The 23,756-nt window shown below is 43.8% G+C and overlaps 1 protein-coding gene across 1 annotated transcript; it reads right to left on the bottom strand.

Annotated features, from left to right (window-relative positions):
- Nucleotides 1–3,618: 3,618 nt before the first annotated feature.
- On the bottom strand, nt 3,619–23,346 carry LOC137040772 (myosin heavy chain, fast skeletal muscle). Its single transcript, XM_067416544.1, has 40 exons — nt 23,326–23,346; nt 22,775–22,987; nt 22,496–22,639; nt 22,261–22,417; nt 21,989–22,016; nt 21,319–21,430; nt 21,147–21,239; nt 20,994–21,057; nt 20,809–20,907; nt 20,012–20,115; nt 19,760–19,898; nt 19,559–19,677; nt 19,296–19,445; nt 19,037–19,207; nt 14,729–15,035; nt 14,527–14,597; nt 14,362–14,449; nt 14,173–14,290; nt 13,941–14,064; nt 13,712–13,848; nt 13,369–13,624; nt 13,040–13,282; nt 12,779–12,955; nt 12,549–12,694; nt 12,380–12,470; nt 11,882–12,271; nt 11,617–11,743; nt 11,348–11,466; nt 11,044–11,240; nt 10,769–10,952; nt 10,516–10,681; nt 10,308–10,432; nt 9,886–10,194; nt 9,565–9,768; nt 9,346–9,471; nt 9,025–9,195; nt 8,824–8,928; nt 8,644–8,739; nt 8,393–8,530; nt 3,619–4,065 (listed from the first exon to the last, which is right to left on the bottom strand). The coding sequence occupies exons 2-40, from the start codon at nt 22,973–22,975 to the stop codon at nt 3,619–3,621; spliced, it is 6,243 nt and encodes a 2,080-aa protein (XP_067272645.1). The 5' UTR covers nt 22,976–22,987; nt 23,326–23,346.
- Between the last annotated feature and the right edge of the window lie 410 nt (nt 23,347–23,756).

Genomic DNA, 23,756 nt, shown 5'->3' with positions numbered 1-23,756 from the left:
GTAAGGCCCATACAAGGAAATTCCGCCCCCATTAACGTCAAAGGGGACGCATGATCTCAAAAAACTTGCCGAAACTTATGACTAACCGGAAGTAGTATTTTTGACAAAGAAATACTCCCATCAAACGTCCACCTTAACTTTTGAAACTTTGTCTATGTTTAGTATGGGATTCCAAGTCTTTAACAGTGTAAAAAGATCAGTATGCATGAAACAGCATTTCACCCCCCCTTTAAAGGTCCCATGGCATGAAATTTTCATTTTATATGGTTTTCAAAATTAATTAGAGTTCCACTAGCCTGAATATTCTCCCCAAGTGGCTAGAAATTTTGATCGGTGTAAACTGAGTTCTAGCTGTCTTTCTTTGCCTTTGAGAAAATGAGAGCTCAGACGAGCTGATCTTGAATTTTCCTGTTATGACATCATAAAAGGGGTTAGGGTTAGGGTTAGAGAGGGGTAGAGAGAGGTAGAGAGGGGTAGAGAGGGGAAGGGGTTGAGAGGGGTATAGAAGGGATGAGAGGGGAAGGGGTTGAGAGGGGTATAGAAGGGATGAGAGGGGAAGGGGTTGAGAGGGCTAGAGAGGGGTATAGAAGATATGAGAGGGGAAGGGGTTGAGAGGGGTAGAGAGGGGTATAGAAGGGATGAGAGAGGAAGGGGTTGAGAGGGCTAGAGAGGGGTATAGAAGGGATGAGAGGGGTAGAGGGGGGTATAGAGTGGATGAGAGGGGAAGGGGTTGAGAGGGCTAGAGAGAGGTATAGAGTGGATGAGAGGGGAAGGGGTTGAAAGGGCTAGAGAGGGGTATAGAGTGGATGAGAGGGGAAGGGGTTGAGAGGGCTAGAGAGTGGTATAGAGTGGATGAGAGGGGAAGGGGTTGAGAGGGCTAGAGAAGGGTATAGAAGGGATGAGAGGGGAAGGGGTTGAGGGGGTAGAGAGGGGTATAGAAGGGATGAGAGGGGAAGGGGTTGTGAGGGCTATAGAGGGGTATAGAGTGGATGAGAGGGGAAGGGGTTGAAAGGGCTAGAGAGGGGTATAGAGTGGATGAGAGGGGAAGGGGTTGAGAGGGCTAGAGAGTGGTATAGAGTGGATGAGAGGGGAAGGGGTTGAGGGGGTAGAGAGGGGTATAGAAGGGATGAGAGGGGAAGGGGTTGTGAGGGCTATAGAGGGGTATAGAGTGGATGAGAGGGGAAGGGGTTGAAAGGGCTAGAGAGGGGTATAGAGTGGATGAGAGGGGAAGGGGTTGAGAGGGCTAGAGAGTGTTATAGAGTGGATGAGAGGGGAAGGGGTTGAGAGGGCTAGAGAGGGGTGTAGAAGGGATGAGAGGGAGAGGGGTTGAGAGGGGTATAGAAGGGATGAGAGGGGAAGGGGATGAGAGGGCTAGAGAGGGGTATAGAAGGGATGAGAGGGGAAGTGGTTGAGAGGGGTAGAGAGGGGTATAAAAGGGATGAGAGGGGAAGGGGATGAGAGGGCTAGAGAGGGGTATAGAAGGGATGAGAGGAGAAGGGGTTGAGAGGGTTATAGAAGGGATGAGAGGGGAAGGGGATGAGAGGGCTAGAGAGGGGTATAGAAGGGATGAGAGGGGAAGGGGTTGAGAGGGGTAGAGAGGGGTATAGAAGGGATGAGAGGGGAAGGGGATGAGAGGGCTAGATAGGGGTATAGAAGGGATGAGAGGGGAAGGGGTTGAGAGGGCTAGAGAGGGGTATAGAAGGGATGAGAGGGGAAGGGGTTGAGAGGGCTAGAGAGGGGTATAGAAGGGATGAGAGGGGTAGAGGGGGGTATAGAGTGGATGAGAGGGGAAGGGGTTGAGAGGGCTAGAGAGAGGTATAGAGTGGATGAGAGGGGAAGGGGTTGAGAGGGCTAGAGAGGGGTTATAGAAGGGATGAGAGGGGAAGGGGTTGAGAGGGCTAGAGAGGGGTATAGAAGGGATGAGAGGGGAAGGGGTTGAGAGGGCTAGAGAGGGGTATAGAAGGGATGAGAGGGGTAGAGGGGGGTATAGAGTGGATGAGAGGGGAAGGGGTTGAGAGGGCTAGAGAGAGGTATAGAGTGGATGAGAGGGGAAGGGGTTGAGAGGGCTAGAGAGGGGTTATAGAAGGGATGAGAGGGGAAGGGGTTGAGAGGGGTAGAGTGGGGTATAGAAGGGATGAGAGGGGAAGGGGTTGAGGGGGTAGAGAGGGGAAGGGGTTGAGAGGGCTAGAGAGGGGTGTAGAAGGGATGAGAGGGGAAGGGGTTGAGAGGGCTAGAGAGGGGTATAGAAGGGATGAGAGGGGAAGGGGTTGAGGGGGGTAGAGAGGGGAATAGAAGGGATGAGAGGGGAAGGGGTTGAGAGGGGTAGAGAGGGGTATAGAAGGGATGAGAGGGGAAGGGGTTGAGAGGGCTAGAGAGGGGTATAGAAGGGATGAGAGCGGAAGGGGATGAGAGGGCTAGACAGGGGTATAGAAGGGATGAGAGGGGAAGGGGTTGAGAGGGCTAGAGAGGGTTGTAGAAGGGATGAGAGGGGAAGGGGTTGAGAGGGCTAGAGAGGGGTATAGAAGGGATGAGAGGGGAAGGGGTTGAGAGGGTTAGAGGGGGGTATAGAAGGGATGAGAGGGGAAGGGGTTGAGAAGGGTAGAGGGGGGTATAGAATAGATGAGGGGGAAGGGGTTGAGAGGGCTAGAGAGGGGTATAGAAGGGATGAGAGGGGAAGGGGATGAGAGGGCTAGAGAGGGTATAGAAGGGATGAGAGGGGAAGGGGTTGAGAGGGCTAGAGAGGGGTATAGAAGGGATGAGAGGGGAAGGGGTTGAGAGGGCTAGAGAGGGGTTTAGAAGGGATGAGAGGGGAAGGGGTTGAGAGGGGTAGAGAGGGGTATAGAAGGGATGAGAGGGGGAGGGGTAGAGAGGGGTATAGAAGGGATGAGAGGGGAAGGGGATGAGAGGGCTAGAGAGGGGTATAGAAGGGATGAGAGGGGAAGGGGTTGAGAGGGGTAGAGAGGGGTATAGAAGGGATGAGAGGGGAAGGGGATGAGAGGGCTAGAGAGGGGTATAGAAGGGATGAGAGGGGAAGGGGTTGAGAGGGCTAGAGAGGGGTATAGAAGGGATTAGAGGGGAAGGGGTTGAGAGGGCTAGAGAGGGGTATAGAAGGGATGAGAGGGGTAGAGGGGGGTATAGAGTGGATGAGAGGGGAAGGGGTTGAGAGGGCTAGAGAGAGGTATAGAGTGGTTGAGAGGGGAAGGGGTTGAGAGGGCTAGAGAGGGGTGTAGAAGGGATGAGAGGGGAAGGGGTTGAGAGGGGTATAGAAGGGATGAGAGGGGAAGGGGTTGAGAGGGCTAGAGAGGGGTATAGAAGGGATGAGAGGGGAAGGGGTTGAGGGGGGTAGAGAGGGGAATAGAAGGGATGAGAGGGGAAGGGGTTGAGAGGGGTAGAGAGGGGTATAGAAGGGATGAGAGGGGAAGGGGTTGTGAGGGCTAGAGAGGGGTATAGAAGGGATGAGAGGGGAAGGGGATGAGAGGGCTAGAGAGGGGTATAGAAGGGATGAGAGGGGAAGGGGTTGAGAGGGCTAGAGAGGGTTGTAGAAGGGATGAGAGGGAAAGGGGTTGAGAGGGCTAGAGAGGGGTATAGAAGGGATGAGAGGGGAAGGGGTTGAGAGGGTTAGATGGGGGTATAGAAGGGATGAGAGGGGAAGGGGTTGAGAAGGGTAGAGGGGGGTATAGAAGAGATGAGGGGGAAGGGGTTGAGAGGGGTATAGAAGGGATGAGAGGGGAAGGGGATGAGAGGGCTAGAGAGGGTATAGAAGGGATGAGAGGGGAAGGGGTTGAGAGGGCTAGAGAGGGGTATAGAAGGGATGAGAGGGGAAGGGGTTGAGTGGGCTAGAGAGGGGTATAGAAGGGATGAGAGGGGAAGGGGTTGAGAGGGGTAGAGAGGGGTATAGAAGGGATGAGAGGGGAAGGGGTTGAGAGGGGTAGAGGGGGCTATAGAAGGGATGAGAGGGGAAGGGGTTGAGAAGGGTAGAGGGGGTATAGTAGAGATGAGGGGGAAGGGGTTGAGAGGGCTAGAGAGGGGTATAGAAGGGATAAGAGGGGGAAGGGGTTGAGAGGGCTAGAGAGGGGTATAGAAGGGATGAGAGGGGAAGGGGTTGAGAGGGGTAGAGGGGGGTATAGAAGGGATGAGAGGGGAAGGGGTTGAGAAGGGTAGAGGGGGGTATAGAAGGGATGAGAGGGGAAGGGGTTGAGAGGTCTAGAGAGGGGTATAGAAGGGATGAGAGGGGAAGGGGTTGAGAGGGCTAGAGAGGGGTATAGAAGGGATGAGAGGGGAAGGGGTTGAGAGGGGTAGAGGGGGGTATAGAAGGGATGAGAGGGGAAGGGGTTGAGAAGGGTAGAGGGGGGTATTGAAGAGATGAGAGGGGAAGGGGTTGAGAGGGGTATAGAAGGGATGAGAGGGGAAGGGGTTGAGAGGGCTAGAGGGGGGTATAGAAGGGATGAGAGGGGAAGGGGTTGAGAGGGGTAGAGGGGGGTATAGAAGAGATGAGAGGGGAAGGGGTTGAGAGGGCTAAAGGGGGGTATAGAAGGGATGAGAGGGGAAGGGGTTGAGAGGGGTAGGGGGGGTATAGAAGAGATGAGAGGGGAAGGGGTTGAGAGGGCTAGAGAGGGGTATAGAAGGGATGAGAGGGGAAGGGGTTGAGAAGGGTAGAGGGGGGTATTGAAGAGATGAGAGGGGAAGGGGTTGAGAGGGGTATAGAAGGGATGAGAGGGGAAGGGGTTGAGAGGGCTAGAGGGGGGTATAGAAGGGATGAGAGGGGAAGGGGTTGAGAGGGGTAGAGGGGGGTATAGAAGAGATGAGAGGGGAAGGGGTTGAGAGGGCTAAAGGGGGGTATAGAAGGGATGAGAGGGGAAGGGGTTGAGAGGGGTAGGGGGGGTATAGAAGAGATGAGAGGGGAAGGGGTTGAGAGGGCTAGAGAGGGGTATAGAAGGGACGAGAGGGGAAGGGGTTGAGAGGGCTAGAGAGGGGTATAGAAGGGATGAGAGGGGTAGAGAGGGGTATAGAAGGGATGAGAGGGGAAGGGGTTGAGAGGGGTAGAGAGGGGTATAGAAGGGATGAGAGGGGAAGGGGTTGAGAGGGGTATAGAAGGGATGAGAGGGGAAGGGGTTGAGAGGGCTAGAGAGGGGTATAGAAGGGATGAGAGGGGAAGGGGTTGAGAGGGGTAGAGAGGGGTATAGAAGGGATGAGAGGGGAAGGGGTTGAGAGGGCTAGAGAGGAGTATAGAAGGGATGAGAGGGGAAGGGGTTGAGAGGGCTAGAGAGGGGTATAGAAGGGATGAGAGGGGGTTAGGGTTAGGGTAGTGAGAAAACATCTAAACATTTTGACTTGCAGTGCTTACACAATGTCAAAGGGATAAAGCATTTTGGGGGTACTGACTGTTTAAATGAGAAGGAAATTAAGTTTTGACATATGAGTGAAATGTTTTGGGAGAGGTATGAGATTTTGCAGGTGAACCAGGGTGTTGTGCAGAATCATCCATGTTATTTTGGCAAAAGCACCAAAAGTGTTGAGAACGTCCAGTCTGTTTCAAGAAATGAGCCAAAGCAATTGAGAAGGATCTTTGCCATTTTGGTGGCACTGACTATTTATATGGGAAAGGAATTGAGTTCTGAAGCATGAGTGAACAGTTTTGGGAGAGATATTAGCTTTTGCAAGTGAGCTATAGTGTTGTGCTGAACTGTAAGACTGTTTTGTCAAATGATCTTACAATTTTGAGAATGTAATTTCTGTTTCAAAAAAAGAACCAAACCAATGGAAAAAAACTGTAAAACCAAGTGAAGTACATTTTACATTTAGGGTAAAGATGATGATATCATATTAATTATTCTGTTATGCAGAGTTTCCAGGCCAGTTCCTGTTCTGTTCATTGTAAATCAAATGAGCCAAATTAGGCCTCACTGTGTAATAATGTACCGTATAAAAGCTAATGAACTTTTCTCAAGGAATTAATGACCTTCTTCTTCTTCTGATTTCTGATTATTTGTTTTGTTGCAGACATTGCTCAGCCTCGTTTAGTGGAAGGTGTCATTGAAGAGCTTGATAAGAACACAACAGTAATAAGATTGCAGTTTTACCTTTATTGTCACTAAATTACAAACAGACACTTCACAAGAAATTCATATTATATGATGACTTGCTGCTGTGTCTGGGTGTTGTCCCTCATTCCTCTGCTTCTTTGCTCTGAAAACAAGAACATATCAGAGTTATTTTGCCGCAAGCTCCTCTGTCCTACTCCTAAAACAGACCTCAACAACCAGATCATCAAGGTTTGAAGGTAAATCTCCAGGAGCAGGACTGAAAGGTTTCATACATGCACAACAGTAAAGTAAGACGCTTCATGGACAGACGCTTTCACACACATTTTACACGGAGGATGGAAAGATGAGCTCAAACTTCTGTTTACATCCAATGTGTTCACAATTTTGAAAATGACTGACAGAACATGCATAAGGCGTTTAATTGAATTCAGCTAATTTTTTTAAATAATCGTTTAATTTTTTTATTATAAGTGATTTCAAATTAAAACGGTAGGATTTTGTGACTATACAGTAGTGAGTGTTTAGTTATTAATTAGCGTTACACAAATAATGCATGCATACGCCATAAACCCTATGGTTTGTATAGTGTGTTTTTCAAAACTAACACATTCTACATAAATCTTTTTTTCAAAAATGTTTTTTATTGTTTTGAATTTCATTCACTTTTTTATTTTAATTTAGACTTAATTTAACTTAAATTTACCCAAAACTAGGCTGTACCCAAAACTCTGTTTCCCAGAATGCTTTGCCATAACACTAATGTCAGGAAGGGCAAATGCCAAAATGAAGTGTTATGTTTTTTGTGCAAGATTAATGTTAAGTTGGACATTTAGTAGAAATGTTTTGTTATGCTAGTTTAGAAGAGTTTCTCTTTTGTTCTATTTAGTTAGCTAGTTAAAACTAAAGTTTAAAGTTCAGAGCAATTAAAATGTATGATTACAAAATAAAAACCTGCAAATTCTGCTTACTTAAACTGTACATTTCTCAACTGATTACCTACATTATGCCAACTTTTTTTGGTTTACAGAACTTGATCTTAAAATCATTTTAAATGTTTTATCTTCATCTTCCCAGCGCTAGTAATAAATATAATTTTTTGGTTAAAACTACATATTTGCTTGATTTTCCTTTGTCTCAATTTATAAAGTGCTGTTTTACATCTTCATTGTATTCATTCAATCAATCAACTTTATTTATATAGCGCTTTTACAATCACGATTGTGTCAAAGCAGCTTCACAGTGTCAAACAGGATAATATTGCGACAAAATTAGATTTGGCTGTACAGTCGTACTGGAGAAAACAGTGATGTTATCAGCTTATTTTAATTTATTATACAGCGACAATGTTGGCAGATCAGTATTATAGTTTATAGAATTAAATAAGACCTAATTCATATATTTTATTTGTATAATAAATTGAATAACTTTAATCATATTTTTAGTGTCCCCAACTGAGCAAGCCAAGCCAAAGGCGACAGTGGCAAGGAACCAAAACTCCATCAGGGCGTGATGGAGAAAAATAAACCTTGGGAGAAACCAGACTCAGTCGGGGTGCCAGTTCTCCTCTGGCCTCATTAATTGATCCTCATTAATTGATCCTCAATTAATTGATCCTCATTAATTGATCGGTCTTGGTTTTCCCATCAGCAGTCATTAACTAAAGAAGGCATGCATTGAGTTACACATGATTTGCTTTTCTGCATTATATATCTCTTTTGTTTCAGCTCACTGATGCCATCCTGAATATTCTGATCAAGGCTTTGAAAGAACAGTTCCCGTAGGAAACATTATTTCCTCTAGGACACAAAAAATAGAGTACTGGGATGCATTCCTTAAATCAGGAGCAGAAATGTGAATTCACTCTATTTTCTAAAGGCATCTTGTTGTATTGATCTTCTTATGAAAGACATTTTATTTTTTCTTTCTGGTAACAAACAGGACTTCTCCAATCACCGAGTCTTCTTAAATGCTCACACTCTTGTCAGTGCAAATGTCGCATATGAACATCCAGCCAACAACCGATGCACAGAACACAGGAATTTATTTGCTGACATATGGACATACAGATCCACTAAAGCCTGCATACCATTACACAAGAGGATGAGTGGAAGATGAACAAACCACTCAAAGACAGACAAGCAGCAAACAACGCTTAATGGTTGGAGGAAATAACTGCTAAGTTTGAAATCAAGATGCGATTACGAAATGTAAAAGAGCACTTTGTGTGATTCTGTTTTTCCTATCACTGTCGAGTTGTTTTGAATCAGCTAGTGGGGCTAAGATGAACAACTTTGCTCTTTGTTGGTATTGTCACCCCAACACTGTTATCATGGTAGTATAGGTTTGACTGTTACCTTCCCGACATCACGGCTCTTGGCCCTCAGCTTGTTGACCTGGGATTCTGCGATGTCAGCACGCTCCTGAGCCTCCTCCAGCTCATGCTGCACCTTCCTGTACCTGGACAGGTGAGTGTTGGCCTGCTCCTCCTGTTTACGATTACAAAAGATATCCAACCCATTTTATAGCAGTGCATTCAGGGCGCTAAATGTTTTTTTCAATACTAAAACTTCATGCTCAAGACATTTGATATTAGACTTACAGCTTCTTCAGCCTGGCGCTTGTAGGCCTTCACTTTCAGCTGCAGCTTGTCTACCAGATCCTGCAGTCGGGTAACGTTCTTCTTGTCTTCCTCAGTCTTTGGGTGTAAATAATGGCCATGGTCTTAGTTAAACTGTATGTTGTAAAAGGTGGAACATTTCTAATACCTGGGTAGTTTTACCTGGTAGGTGAGCTCCTTCACTCTCCTCTCGTATTTGCGCACTCCTTTCACAGCGTCTGCACCACGTCTCTGCTCAGCTTCAACTTCAGACTCTAACTCACGCACCTTCAGTAGAGAGTTATAGTTTTGCCTGTCAAATCTCTGCTATGACCAGTACACCTAAGAAGGTGCTTTGTTAAGCTCCTGAACACTCAAATTTACCCTGGACTCCAGTTTCTGGAGCTGTTTCTTTCCACCTTTCATGGCCAGATTTTCAGCCTCATCCAGACGGTGCTGCAGGTCCTTGACAGTCACCTCCAGGTTCTTCTTCATCCTCTCCAGATGAGAACTGGTGTCCTGCTCCTTCTTCAGCTCCTCAGCCATCATGGCAGCCTGAAATATAAGCCATGATTGAAAAATTAACTAACCAACACAATATATAGAAACACATTCCATGACTGTGTAATTGGTTATTACATGCTCCTAAAGACAATGCAAATAACTGTTTAATTTAGAGTATATAAGCAGAATCTCAACACTCACATCAGTGATGGCCTTCTTGGCCTTCTCCTCTGCATTTCTGGCCTCCTGGACTGAATCTTCCACCTCACCTTGAACTTGGATCAGATCAGCCTCAAGCTTCTTCTTGGTGTTAATAAGACTTGTATTCTGTGGGATGTAAGCATTTTGTTTAGTATACATTTATATGAAAGTTTATTGTGTTTCCTGAATTTGTTAAATGCATGTAGTAATTTTTTGTACTTGTGAGTGTAGCAGTCCCACACGCTCGCTGGCATCCACCAGCTCTTGCTCTGCCACTTTACGGCCTCTCTCTGTTTGCTCCAGTGCAGCTCTCAGCTCCTCAATCTCTGCTTGCATCAGGTTATTCCTGCGCTCCACTATGGCCACCTGCTCCTTCATGTCCTCCTGTCCTCTGAGAGCGTCATCAAGGTGCAGTTGGGCATCCTGTGGCAACATTCTTTCTTTGTTAGCTCTCTTCATTTGGTGTCATAATTCATGTGTCATATTCATTTTGCCCAACATTCAGTATTTATTGCAATTCCATGTTCTACAGAAAGATACCTTGAGTTGGCCTTGGACGTTCCTGAGCTGTTTCTGTGCCTCGGCAGCCTGGCGGTTGGCATGGCTCAGTTGGATCTCCATCTCATTCAGATCTCCCTCCATCTTCTTTTTGACTCTCAGGGCATCATTTCTGCTCCTGACCTCAGCGTCCAGAGTGCTTTGCATGGAGTCGATTACTCTTTGGCTGTTCCTCTTGATCTGTTCCATCTCCTCATCCTTCTCAGAAAGCTTCCTGTCAATCTCACTCTTCACCTGGTTCAGCTCCAACTGCACACGAAGAATCTTGGACTCTTCATGCTCCAGGGTACCCTGATGGATAAAGTAATAATTACGTAATCCTGGTAGAAAAATTACGTAATGTTCACAATGGTGCAATTGTATGTTTTCATGGTTTTGGATTTAAGAGTTTTAAGTAACAATACTTCAGCTTCCTCAAGTGCAGTCTGTATCTCAGTTTTTTCAGACTCCACTGTCTTCTTTGCCTTCTCCAGTTCGTGAATTGTCTTTCCAGTCTCTCCAAGCTGCTCAGTGAGGTCAGAAATCTCCTCTAAAAGGGTTTAAAATGCATAAGTGTACGTTTTTGTTATTTAATACATCTCTTTTTTAGTGTACAAATAAAAGTTGCGTTACGTTGCAGATTCTTGTTCTCCCTCTTCAGGGTCTCGAGGTGGTCAAGAGCTTCCTCATAGGAGTTCTTCATTTTGAAAAGCTCAGTGCTGAGAGAACGAGCTTCTTTCTGAGCGCCTTCTAGTTCAGCCTGACTTTCCTCATACTTCTGTTTCCACTCTGCTAGCACCTGATAATGAAAGAAATGTAGTCATTGTTAATTGGTAAAGTCCATAATTCAAGTTTTAGGTTTACAGGTTATCCATGTCTTTCTTACCTTGTCAAAGTTTCTCTGCTTCTTGTCAAGGTTGGCTGCCAATGCATTTGCCCTCTCCACATCAATCATGAGATCCTCTACTTCACCTTGCAGTCTCTGTTTGGTCTTTTCCAGAGAGGCACACTTTGAGTTCACCGCCTCAATGGATTCTTCAGCATCCTGCAGACGCTGGGCCAGCTTTTTCCTGAGCAAAATTAAATAAAATTATAAAATCTTGCTAATATTTTTAATGTTAAATGTAGAGAAATTAGGACTTTTTCCATTGATGTATTTACTTGGATTCCTCGAGCTCCTCTGTGCGCTGGATGGCATCAGTCTCATATTTGGTTCTCCACTGAGCCACTTCACTGTTGGCCTTAGACATTCCACGCTGGAGTTCAGCTTTGGCCTCCTGCTCTTCCTCATACTGCTCTCTGAGCAAATCACAGTCATGGCGGGCAGACTGAACCGCATGGGCCAGAGCGTTCTTAGCCTTGAAGTCAAAAAGTTTCCTTTTATTGTACACAGCTATGTTCATATGTTCATAGGTATTTACAGTACTTCGTAACAGACAATTGTAGCATTTTTGCAGGTACAGACCTTAACCTCTTCTTCAATATGTCTTTTGAGTTCCTCAATCTGCTGAGTGTAAGCTTGTTTGCCTCTTGTCAATTGAGAAACAAGAGCTTCTTTCTCTTCCAATTGACGCCCAAATTCCCCTAGAATGAGACATTTATATTTTATGAAAGTGTGTAGAAGAGCTGTATGATGTCAATATAAGGTTCTCTCACTGCAGGTTTGTACAAGATTATATAATTGTGTCCATGGTATATTTAATGTGTTTTGGTATATTCAGTTTATTTACTTACCATTTTCAGTTTGCAGCCTGGCCTTCTGTCCATTTAAATCATTAAGTTGGCGTAAAAACTCATCATTTTTTGTTTTTAGCTCACTTGCTTGATCTTCTAATGTCCGGCACATCTTTTCAAGGTTTGCCTGTTAATTAAAAGGGTTTAAAAATGTCTTGACCTCTTTGTGGTTTGTACTTTTGGCAGTTATTTATATTAGAAGAAGTTAAAGTAGTTTTGTAAAACAAAAAATAAATCTTTACTTGAAGTTTTCCTAATATTTTACCTTTGCTTTAGCCACAGCCTCCATGTTGCTCGTCAAGTCATCAATCTCCATCTTGTATTCACTCTTCTCCTTCTCCAGCTTCTGCTTGACTCGCTGGAGGTTGTCAATCTGTTCTCCGAGCTCAGCAACAGTATCTGCCTGCTTCTTTCGGAGAGCTGCGGCTGTAGCTTCATGCTGCAAGGTGGACTCTTCCAGATCACGACGCAACTTCTGGAATTCGGCTTCACGCTTCTTGTTCATCTCAATCTGGGCAGCAGTGGCACCACCAGCTTCCTCAAGCCTCTCACTGATCTCCTCAAGTTCCCTGGAGAGATCCGCTCTCTGCTTCTCCACTTTAGCACGAGCAGCTCGCTCAGCCTCGATTTCCTCTTCCAGCTCCTCAATACGGGCCTAAATATATAAAGAAAAATTAATTGCTTAGTGATATTGATAACCTGGGTTTTCCAAGCTGTGCTACTACTTCATATAACACAGAGAAAAGATTAGGGTTAGTGTTACCTGAAGTTCTTTGATCTTCTTCTGAAGCTGTGATCCCAAAGACTGTTCATCCTCAATCTTGCTGAGAAACTGACTAATCTCGAAGTCTTTCCTGTATTTATAGTATTGCTTTGTTAAATGTGCAAAATACTAATTTTGTGCAATTGTGTAAAGACTGATGTCCACCCACTTTTTGATCTTCTCATCTGATTGCTGTTTGTCATTCTCCAGGTCCATTATGGACTCCTGGGCCAGTTTCAGGTCACCCTCAAGCTTCCTCTTGGATCTCTCAAGGTCCATACGGAGCTTCTTCTCTTGCTCCAGTGAGCCCTCAAGCTATTGTTACAGAAAACAGAGCATTTAAGTCTGGTATAGAGACACAATTAATTTATGCTTTTATTTTCATGCCAAACATCTTACATCATCCACTTGCTGCTCGAGCTTTGTCTTAGATTTAGTCAGAGTGTTGACTTTGTCTTCCTCTGCTTGAAGGTCATCAAGAGTCTGCTGGTGTGCCTCTTGGAGGGATTTCTTCTCTTTGGTCAGTTTGACAATGCTCTCATCCTGAGAGGCCATCTCCTCTGTCAGGTTTTTAACCTAAATGGAAACATTGTTTACTGGTTTTATTCTCAAGATCCTGAACAATCAGCAGTGTGAAGAACATGTGAAAAGATTATTGACCTTATTTTCTGTTGCATGTTTCTCCTTCTCCACTTTGGCCAAGGTGAGCTCCAGGTCATCAATGTCTTTCTTCAGTTCAGAGCATTCATCCTCCAGTTTCCTCTTCTTGGCAGTCAGTTCAGCATTGATTTCCTCCTCATCCTCCAGTCTCTCGCTTGTCTCTTTGAGTTTTGCCTCGAGCTGGATCTTGCTTTTGATGAGACCTTCACATCTCTCCTCAGCATCAGAGAGGTTTTCAGTTTCCTGTTCATTGAGATGGATTTAGTTTAATGGCTTATGTTCATAACTGTAGTATCCATATTAGGATCAATAAGAGCTGAAATACTCACAGCTGCCACTTGCAGTTGAAGGTCGTTTTTCTCCTGAATTATTGACACCATTTTCTCCTCAAGCTCTTTCTTTTTAGATAATGCCTTTGCTAGATCTTCCTTCAATTTCTCATAGTTCTCCTTCATGGCTGCCATTTCCTTCTCAGTCTCTGCACTCTTTAGAAGAGGCTTGATCTTGAAGTAGAGCTTCATCCATGGCCAGTGTTTCACATTCATGAATGAGCGGATGTTGTATTGGATGGAAAAAATTGCTTCTCTGTGTAATTTGCAACCAGTAAATCAGTCATTATCAATCTTTCATAATAAACAGTTGTGCCGAACAGTATTGTAAGTTAATTTATACCTCCTCTCCATCATTTTGACAAACTCTTTCCTCATGAGAAATCCACGGCACAAAGCCTGAGTCATGGTAACCAGCGTTGCTAGTTTCTCATCTCTCATCTCCTCAAGAGTACCCAAGAGACCAGCTTTGAAGAACACCTACAACAACATATATTGATGGTACTGGTATATTACAGAATCCATTCTCCTCTATTGTAGATTTGAGCTTCACCATTTGTTGTGCAGCTCACCTTGGTGTGTCCAAACTTATATTGGGTGTGGTCAATATCAATAGAGCCCAAGAGTTTCTCTGAAGCCTTTTTGTTGTCAATGAACTGTCCATCAGGGATGACGCTAGCATTTAATACTTTGTATCTAGAGGGCAGTCAGGGAAAAGTCAGGTTTTTGAGAAAAATATTTAAAAGATTGTGAAGATTAGGTGGTGCATCATCTCTAATTCAGTGGCTCCAAAGGTGTCTTTACCTCTGCTTGAAGTCACCATAGAGGATTCTGCTGGGGAAACCCTTCCTGCAGATTCTGATGCCCTCCAGCACACCATTACACCTGAGCTGGTGGATAACCAGGAAGTTCTCCATCAGACCTGCAATGAAAATGTTCTTTAGGTTCCAGAGGTATTTTCAAAACTTTTGAGTCTTCAGGGATTAAGTTTACCTGGAGTCTTGGACTCATTAGGAATCAAGCAGCGCACAAAGTGAGGGTGAGTGCTCCTCAGGTTAGTCATCAGCTTACCCAAGTTCTCCTGTGGAAATGTTTATCAATAGTTTTATATTTATTGGACAAAAAGTTCACTTTCATTAAAATAGAGAATCTGTTTACCCTAAAAAGTGCAGAGACAGTCTGGAAGGAACCACCCTTCTTCTTGCCTCCCTTCTTTCCACCTCCCTCAGCTGTTTATGTCAATAAAAAATGGTCTTTGTTGATATTGGGTGGCTTTCCATTAACCCCTTTAATAAATCACTATCAGATAATAACTAATTACATCATAACAAAGGAATCGAGGAAATGCAGATGGTCGTACCTTCAGCACCTGCATGAGCGGCATACAGGAAGGCCAGCACTTTGAGCGATGCCTTTTGGTAGAGTTGCACAACAGAGTCGTTCAGTGGATCCTTGTTCTTGTCCAACCAGCCATTAATGTTGTAGTCCACAGTGCCGGCGTAGTGCACCAGAGAGAAGTGGGCCTCAGCCTTACCTTTGGCAGGCTTGGGCTTCTGGAAAGCTGCAGTTTTGCCCAGATGCTGATCATGCAGCTTGTTTTTGAAGCTAGTGTCTGTAGCCTTGGGGAACATGCACTCCTCTTCAAGGATGGAGAAGATGCCCATTGGCTGATGAAGGAATATTCAGGCTCAAGAACAGGTACAATATGATTCATTAACAATATGAGGTATTAAAAGCCTCGTGTGTTTGTTAGCAGCTGGCTAGAGGTGAAGCATTGATTGACTGATAGACAACTACTGTGTAAGTGTTTGTAACTTTTCTCATTTTTGATTGTTTGTTCATTTGTTGTTGGATAAGTGTGTCTGTGTGGTGCAGTGGTGTGTATTAGTAGTTTTGGTGTATTCTGGTGGTGTGTGTGGGAGTTAGCATTTGTTGAGTTAGCATTTGTTTGGTCTTTGCCACGTTGGGAGTCAGTTTGTTGGGGGCGTTCCCAGCTGCTTTCAATAACGATACTCAAGTGAGTATAAATAGCGTGATAGTCCGCGGCAGTGTGAAGCCCTCCTTGTGTGAAGACCGACGAGTGTAAAGACTTCAACTCTTCCCTGTGCAACTCCTCTCGAGCAAGGACCTCGACAAGCCACTTGAGTATCATCTTCCTTTCATTATTTGTGTTCGGCTCTTTTCTAATTCCGATCTGGCCTTTTCTCTGATCTGTATTCACCATGTGCTTCCAAATCTCAACTATAACTACTAGCACTCGTAATTCACGCTCTGTACGCACGAGACGCCGCAATCCTAATAATTTGCGCTATATCCTAACATCCTCTGCTACTTTACTCTCTATTCCAATTGGTCTCTGGAATTGTCAGTCTGCTGTAAACAAAGCAGACTTCATTTCATCTATTGGGACTCATTCTCAGCTCAGCCTCATGGCCCTAACTGAGACCTGGATCAAACCAGAGGACACTGCCACTCCTGCAGCCCTTTCAACCAATTTAACTTTTTCACACACTCCTCGGCCTATTGGGAGGGGTGGGGGTACTGGTTTGCTTATCTCAAATGATTGGAAATTTGATCCATTACCATCTCTACCAGCCAGTTCATTTGAATCGCACTCAATCACTGTTACTCACCCTGTTAAAATCCATGTGGTAGTGGTCTATCGTCCTCCAGGTCACCTCGGTAACTTTGTGGAGGAGTTGGATGTGTTAATTTCTAGCTTCCCTGAGGATGGCACTCCACTGATTCTGCTTGGTGACTTCAACATCCATCTTGATAAACACCTAGCTGCAGACTTCAGCACTCTACTGACTTCATTTGACCTTAAGTTAGTATCTACTACGGCTACTCACAGATCAGGTAACCAATTAGACCTTGTATACACACGCAACTGCTCCACGGACAACACTTTAGTTACTCCATTACACACCTCAGACCACTTTCTCATCACTCTTAACCTCATACTGACTCCTGATACAACACGCACTCCTACACAGATTACCTTTCGGCGTAATCTACGCTCCCTCTCTCCCTCTCGCCTATCCACTATGGTATCATCTTCACTCCCTCCACCTGCTCAGTTCTCAGCACTGGACACTAACAGTGCTACCAACACTCTTTGCTCCACTCTAACATCCTCCTTAGACAGTTTTTGCCCCCTCTCATCCAGACCAGCCCGCCCCACCCCATCTGCCCCCTGGCTGTCTGAAGATCTCTCCGTGAACATCGCTCTGGACTCAGGGCGGCAGAGAGGAAATGGCGGAAATCTAAAAACTATACTGACCTTACCTTGTATCAGTCGCTTCTCTCTTCTTTCTCTACAAATGTCTCCACTGCTAAAACAACATACTACCACAACAAAATCAACAAATGCTCTGACTCTCGCAAACTCTTTAAAACATTCTCCTCTCTCCTTTGTCCTCCTCCTCCCCCTCCTTCATCAACTCTTACAGCTGATGACTTTGCATCATTTTTTACAAACAAAACATCCCTCATCAGCAAACAGTTCTCCTCATCACAAACTGACAAGCACATCTCAACAACTAACACGAACACGCTTCCATCCTTCTCTCCGCTCTCCGAGGCAGATATTTCTAAACTCATCCTTTCCAATCACCCTACTACCTGTCCACTTGATCCTATACCCACTCACCTCCTTCAGGCCATTTCTTCTTCAATCACTCCTGCACTCACTCACATTGTCAACACTTCTCTTCATACGGGAACCTTTCCCACAGCATTTAAGCAGGCTCGGGTAACCCCACTGCTTAAGAAACCCTCTCTGAATCCAGCACTTTTAGAAAACTACCGACCGGTATCCCTTCTGTCTTTCATTGCAAAGACCCTTGAGCGAGTTGTGTTCAATCAACTCTCTATGTTTCTTGAAAGGGACAACCTCCTAGACAACAACCAATCCGGCTTCAAAAGCGGCCATTCGACTGAGACTGCCTTGCTCTCGGTAACTGAGGCACTGAGACTGGCAAAAGCAGCTTCCAAATCCTCAGTGCTCATTCTGCTGGATCTGTCTGCTGCTTTTGACACAGTTAACCACCAGATCCTCCTGTCAACACTTAAGACGATGGGTATCTCAGGAACTGCCCTCCAGTGGTTCAGGTCTTACCTCTCTGGTAGGTCCTACAGGGTGTCATGGAGAGGTGTAGTGTCTAAGTCACATCATCTAGCTACTGGGGTTCCCCAGGGCTCAGTCCTTGGACCACTTCTCTTCTCCATCTACATGTCATCATTAGGTTCCGTCATTCAGAAACATGGCTTTTCCTATCACTGCTATGCTGATGACACTCAACTCTACTTCTCATTTCAACCAGATGATCCTACAGTCAGTGTTCGTATCGCTGCCTGTCTGACAGACATTTCTGACTGGATGAAAGAGCATCATCTTAAACTCAATCTTGCAAAGACAGAATTACTTGTTTTCTCAACCAACCCAGCACTTCATCAAAATTTCTCCATTCAGCTTGGTTCATCGACCATAACTCCATCAAGGACAGCCAGGAACCTTGGAGTTGTGATTGATGACCAGTTAAACTTCACTGACCACATTACTGCAACAGCCCGGTCCTGCAGATTTGCTTTATACAACATTAGAAAGATTAGACCCTTCCTATCAGAACAGGCTGCACAACTCCTGGTTCAAGCTCTTGTTCTCTCCAGACTGGACTATTGTAATGCTCTTCTGGCTGGGCTGCCAGCATGCACTATCAAACCCTTGCAGCTGATCCAGAATGCAGCGGCGAGAGTGGTCTTTAATGAGCCGAAGAGAACGCATGTTACGCCTCTCTTCATCAAACTGCACTGGTTGCCAATGGCTGCTCGCATCAAATTCAAGGCTCTAGTTCTCGCCTACAAAACAACCACTGGTTCTGCACCATTATACCTAAACTCAATTGTTCAGACTTACACACCCTCCAGAAGCTTGCGTTCTGCGAATGAGCGGCGCCTCGTGGTTCCTTCCCAAAGAGGCATGAAATCGCTCTCACGGACATTTTCCTGGACCGTTCCCACCTGGTGGAATGACCTGCCGATCTCAATTCGTGCTGCCGAGTCTGTAGCCATTTTTAAAAAACATCTTAAGACACATCTTTTCCAATTGCACTTTTCCTATTGCACTTGACCAATACAGAATAGCACTTACTGATCATATCTACGTCTCTCATCCGAATTTGTGCCTTCAGGCGGGTATGTTACATAGTTATCATAGCTACCAAAATCCAGTGTTCTGTATTTTGCGTACGTGAGTTTTTGCTGCCGATGGCTATTGCTGCGCGTTTAGCTAGAATGCCATACAAAACCAACCCATTGGGCCACTGAATCCGCATTAACGACAACAGTTGGGGCATCAGCCTTAGTCCTAATGGGTTGTTATCTTAGCTATCCAAATCCAGTGTTCTGTATTTTCCGTACGTGAGTATTTGTTGTAGCTGGCTATAAAAAAATAAATAAATAAATAAATAAAAAAAAACAGTTGTGTACTGTGCTAATTAATTGAGATTTCTTACAGCTCTTACAGGTTGTTGGCTTTGTTTGTTTCGTTGCTTCTATTGCTCTACCCTTTTTTGTAAGTCGCTTTGGATAAAAGCGTCTGCTAAATGATTAAATGTTAAATGTTAAATGTTAAATTCATCTTTTAAATTTGCTGAATGTTTCTTACCTTCTCAATGAGCTCAATGCAGGCAGCCAAGTCCATACCAAAGTCGATGAACTCCCATTCAATGCCTTCTTTCTTGTACTCCTCTTGCTCCAGAACAAACATGTGGTGGTTGAAGAACTGTTGCAGTTTCTCATTTGTGAAGTTGATGCAAAGCTGCTCCAAGCTGTTGAACTGATAATTAAACAGGGGCAAGTTCTTACTATAGTCTATTATGTTTTATATCCTGATTGCTACAGAGACTTTGATAGCTGACACTCACATCAAAGATCTCAAATCCAGCGATGTCCAGCACACCAATGAAGAACTGCCTAGGCTGCTTTGTGTCCAACATCTCATTGATACGGACGACCATCCACAAGAACATTTTCTCATAGACAGACTTGCAGAGCGCAGAGACGGCGTTGTTCACCTGAGAAATTCAAAGGTCAGTATGGATCATATCATTAAAATTTTACGTCTCATGACAACTATATATATGTCTGAGAGACATTTCTAACTTTATTCGATGAGATTAGTAATCACCTGTGGTACTGTCTGGCCTTTGGTCACCATCTCATTTCCGACCTTCACTCTGGGGTAACACAGAGCTTTCAGCATGTCAGCGGAGTTGAGGCCCATGAGGTAGGCGATTTTATCGGCCACTAAGGAAGAACAGTTTTATGCATTATTGTCTCTAATGAAGTGAATGTTTTGACTGTTAATAGCATGTGCTAGTAGTCTTACCCTCGGTGCCATCAGGCTCGGCCTGTTCCTCTCTCTGCTTCTGTTTGAACTTCATACTCCCATGATGCATCACAGCACCTGTAAGCTTATAAATGCTCATTTTCTCATCAGCAGTGAAGCCCAGAATGTCAATGGCAGTCTGTAATACAATGACCAAGTTAATCACTGTCAAAAAAAAAGGGTATTTCATATTCTCATATGTCCTGCAATCTTCAGTTACTGCTACTACTAATACTGTAGCTGTCCACACACATCTGTGGCAATGAACTCCTCCACATCATTGATACTCTTGACAGTGATTTCACCCTGGCTGATCATTGGATAGTCGTAAGGGTTGGTGGTGATGAGCAGAGCCTCTGTAAAGAGTTGATGTGCAGTATGTTAACAGTGTTCTCAAATATGGTGAAAATCAATCAATCAATCAATCAATCAATTAATCATTCATTCATTCATTCATTCATTCATTCATTCATTCATTCATTCATTCATTCATTCATTCATTCATTCAATCAATCAAATAATTAATCAACTTTATTTATATAGCACTTATACAATGGCGATTGTTTCAAAGCAGCTTCACAGTGTTAAACAGGACAATATTGCAATTTTATTCATTTATTGTTATACGCTTATTTTAATTTATCATATAGCGACATTGTTGGAAGATCAGTATTATAGTTTACAGAATTAATAAGACCTAATAAATGGATTTCATTTGTATATTTAGTTGAATAACTTAGATCAAAATTTTAGTGTCCCCAACTGTGCAAGCCAAGCCAAAGGCGACAGTATAAATGGAGCCAAAACTCCATCAGGGCATGATGGAGAAAAATAAACCTTGGGAGAAACCAGACTCAGTTCTCCTCGGGCATATTAACACAGTGGAGGATTATTATTTTGGCCACCTTACAGGTCAGAAATCATATTAGATCAGAATAGTCTAAATTTGTGGGTATCACGCAAGAGACAAGTTTATTGAGGATGACGTGTCTATTAAACAAGAATATTGTTAATAATAAATGAAATGCACAATACTGCCGATTTCTCACCCAGCAGCTCCGGCTTGTGTCCGGTCATGAGCTGGTAGAAGATGTGGTAGCTCCTCTCAGCACACAGCTGGAATGTTACTCTTGACTTTTCCAGCAGATCTTCCAAAATAAATAAATAACATTAATACATTTTTTTTTTGCTTTATTAAACATTTATATTTTGGTTTAAAACAAAAATTACTCACAAGTTTCAATATCAGCTGAGGCCAGTTTTCCAGTGGTCCCAAAGTGAATCCTGATGAATTTACCCTAAGTAGATTGAAATATTTAGAACAGTTTTCCCAGAATTGCTCAGCTTTGGAATGTTAACTGAGTTTGTACAATTAATTTCAACTTACAAAACGAGAGGAGTTGTCATTCCTCACAGTCTTGGCATTTCCATAAGCCTCCAGCAGAGGGTTGGCTGCAATGATTTGATCCTCTAGCGACCCCTGGTGAGTAGTCAAGTAATTTCATCATGCAGAATAATTATTTAGCTGTTCTTTGAATGATATTTGAATGTTTAGTCACCTGCATCTTGCCAGAAACTGGTTCTGCCTTCTTTCCACCAGCCACAGCGATTGTCGCAAAGTACTGGATGACACGTTTGGTGTTGACAGTCTTTCCTGCACCAGATTCTCCACTGGACATGGAGTGGACATGTTAAGATAGAAAATAACATATTTCAGAATATTATAAATGGCGTGATATGAAGTGCTTCTTTAAGTCTTAAGGCGTGAAACCTGCATGCACCTGTATAACCCCTTCTATTCGGACCGGGACTCAAACCCGGGTCCGCCGGCATGAGAGCCGGATGCTCTAAGAAGGAGGCTAAAGGCTGCAACCTCTAGCGTCAGTCGCTAGAGCATCTCTTGAGGTCAGGGGAGTGAGGTTTACTCGCACAGCAACTACTACTAGCTGGCCTTTGTTACACCTGCATTATGCAGGCAGTGTGGTCTTCACCTCATATACATGCACTATCAGTAAGCGGCTTTTCTCCACACCTTTCTGTTACTTTAGTTATCCTGTCTTTCCCAGCACATGCCAATAAGAACGACTCGTATGCTTTTGCATGACCACATTACCAGCATTGTCCAGCAGAAAAGCCAGGTGTTAAACTGCCTTATCTCAATAGCTTGAACAGTGTTAGCATTCACATGATGATTCTTATACAAAACTATAATTATCATAGCCTACTTACGTAATCAGGATAGACTGATTCTCCCTGTCTGAAACACATTTAGTGTTATTTTAAGTGCAACAGCTTAACAGATTGTTTTTCCCCATTTTTTTGCATATAACATATGTAACACAATGTACACCATACATAAATTACTCATGAGAGATTTATTACATAAAATGAGTCCAATAAATAAAGAAATTGTTGGTGTGTTAAGTAAAATAGAAACTGGCTCAAGTTTAGCACAAGTTTATGGATTGCAAAACGGATTGACAATTTATATGCCCACTTACCAGTGAGCATGAACTGGTAGGCGTTGTCAGAGATGGAGAAGATGTGAGGCGGGGCTTCAACCCTCTTTTTGCCTCTGTATCCAGCCACAACGACTGAATCGTAGACTGGGAGCCACTTGTAGGGATTGACAGTGACGCAGAACAAACCAGAGTAGGTCTGAAACAGAGATAGATAGTCCAGTTTAACAATGCTGCCGCCCCATCCCAGGAATAAATATGGTTTGCTGAGACTTACGTAGATCATCCATGCTGCGTAACGCTCTTTGAGGTTATACAGCACAGTAGGCTCATTGAGGTGGGTCATCATGGCCATGTCCTCAATTTTGTCAAACTTGGGGGGATTCATGGGGAAGATTTCATCTTCTTTTACAGTGACTGTCTATAAAGTTTTCAACATGAATGAGACATTTACTATAAATGCAATATTTTTTTTACCTGGCATGTAGTTGTTCAGTCCACAGCATAATCTGCAACTGTTTTACAGAAGATCAACACAGTTTCTAATTCTACTTACTTTCCCACACAGAGTTTTGACAGTAGCTTTTCCACCCTCTCTACTAACAAGAGCACCCTTAAGGTATATCTCGTCCGGCACTGTCACAAAGAAAGCCGTTTTGGCATCAAAGGGGGTGTTCTGAGCCTCTATTCTCTCTCTTTCCGGCTTCCGGAGGAAAATGGCCGCCGGGCCGAAGCACTCCATTTCACCATCTCCCATAATTGTGGTTTACTGTGAGAAGTGATGAGGAGAGAATGTGCAGAGGGATAATTACTTTCATTACTTCTAAATATGAAGCAAATGCAAGTGGAGTAAAACATGAATTCATATAAATGTGGATGCAAGGATGCTGCTCTATGTGAGTGTTTTTGAGCTTCTGTGTTCTAAAGCCATTTTATGGCAACACTCTTTACTCAAGTTTAACACTTAAAACATTGTGGTACTCTATTCGACCAAATGTTTGCTTTAGAACTAAATGGGATCTCTTATTTCTTTGCTTATAAAAAATGGAAACCAATGGTTATAAGTATGTATGTATGTATTTTGTTTATTAATCACAATCATAATACCTGCTGTCCTGTCCAGAGAGAATTTGTCTGAGGTAGGAGATGCTAAGAGAAAGGCAAACATTTTAGTTTGAATACATGTCAAAAACATGTTGAACAGAGCATAGCCAGACTCTAAACTCTTAAATCTGCAAACTGATTACCATGCATCAGATTTAGCCATTCAATCTCTAAACCGCTGAACACAAGAATGTGATATTAGGTTAATAGTAGAAGGAGAGCATGATGAACAACTCACCCACCTTTGAGTTCCAGTCCGTTCTTGAAGGAGCCTGAAGCAGCTTCTTATATAGGCAGAATACTGTTCACTCAGCAAAATGCACTCACTGTATTTGGTCACGTATTTATAGCTCCGTTTCAACTGGAATTTTTGTGTCTGATTGTCAAATTCATCAATTTCCTGACACCAACAACACATATTATCATATGATTTA

Source organism: Pseudorasbora parva, chromosome 14, assembly GCF_024679245.1.
Source record: "Pseudorasbora parva isolate DD20220531a chromosome 14, ASM2467924v1, whole genome shotgun sequence".
Classification (NCBI taxonomy): domain Eukaryota; kingdom Metazoa; phylum Chordata; class Actinopteri; order Cypriniformes; family Gobionidae; genus Pseudorasbora; species Pseudorasbora parva.
The sequence above is the reverse complement of the archived record's forward strand: the minus strand, read 5'-3'. Positions and strand labels throughout refer to the sequence as shown.

Coding starts and splice junctions, on each gene's coding strand:
- LOC137040772 (XM_067416544.1), bottom strand. CDS start 22,975: ATGGGAGATGGTGAAATGGAGTGCTTCGGCCCGGCGGCCATTTTCCTC. Junction 22,418..22,495: donor ACGCAGCATGGATGATCTAC/GTAAGTCTCAGC, acceptor TCTCTGTTTCAG/ACCTACTCTGGTTTGTTCTG. Junction 12,956..13,039: donor AACATGCAACAGAAAATAAG/GTCAATAATCTT, acceptor GTTTCCATTTAG/GTTAAAAACCTGACAGAGGA.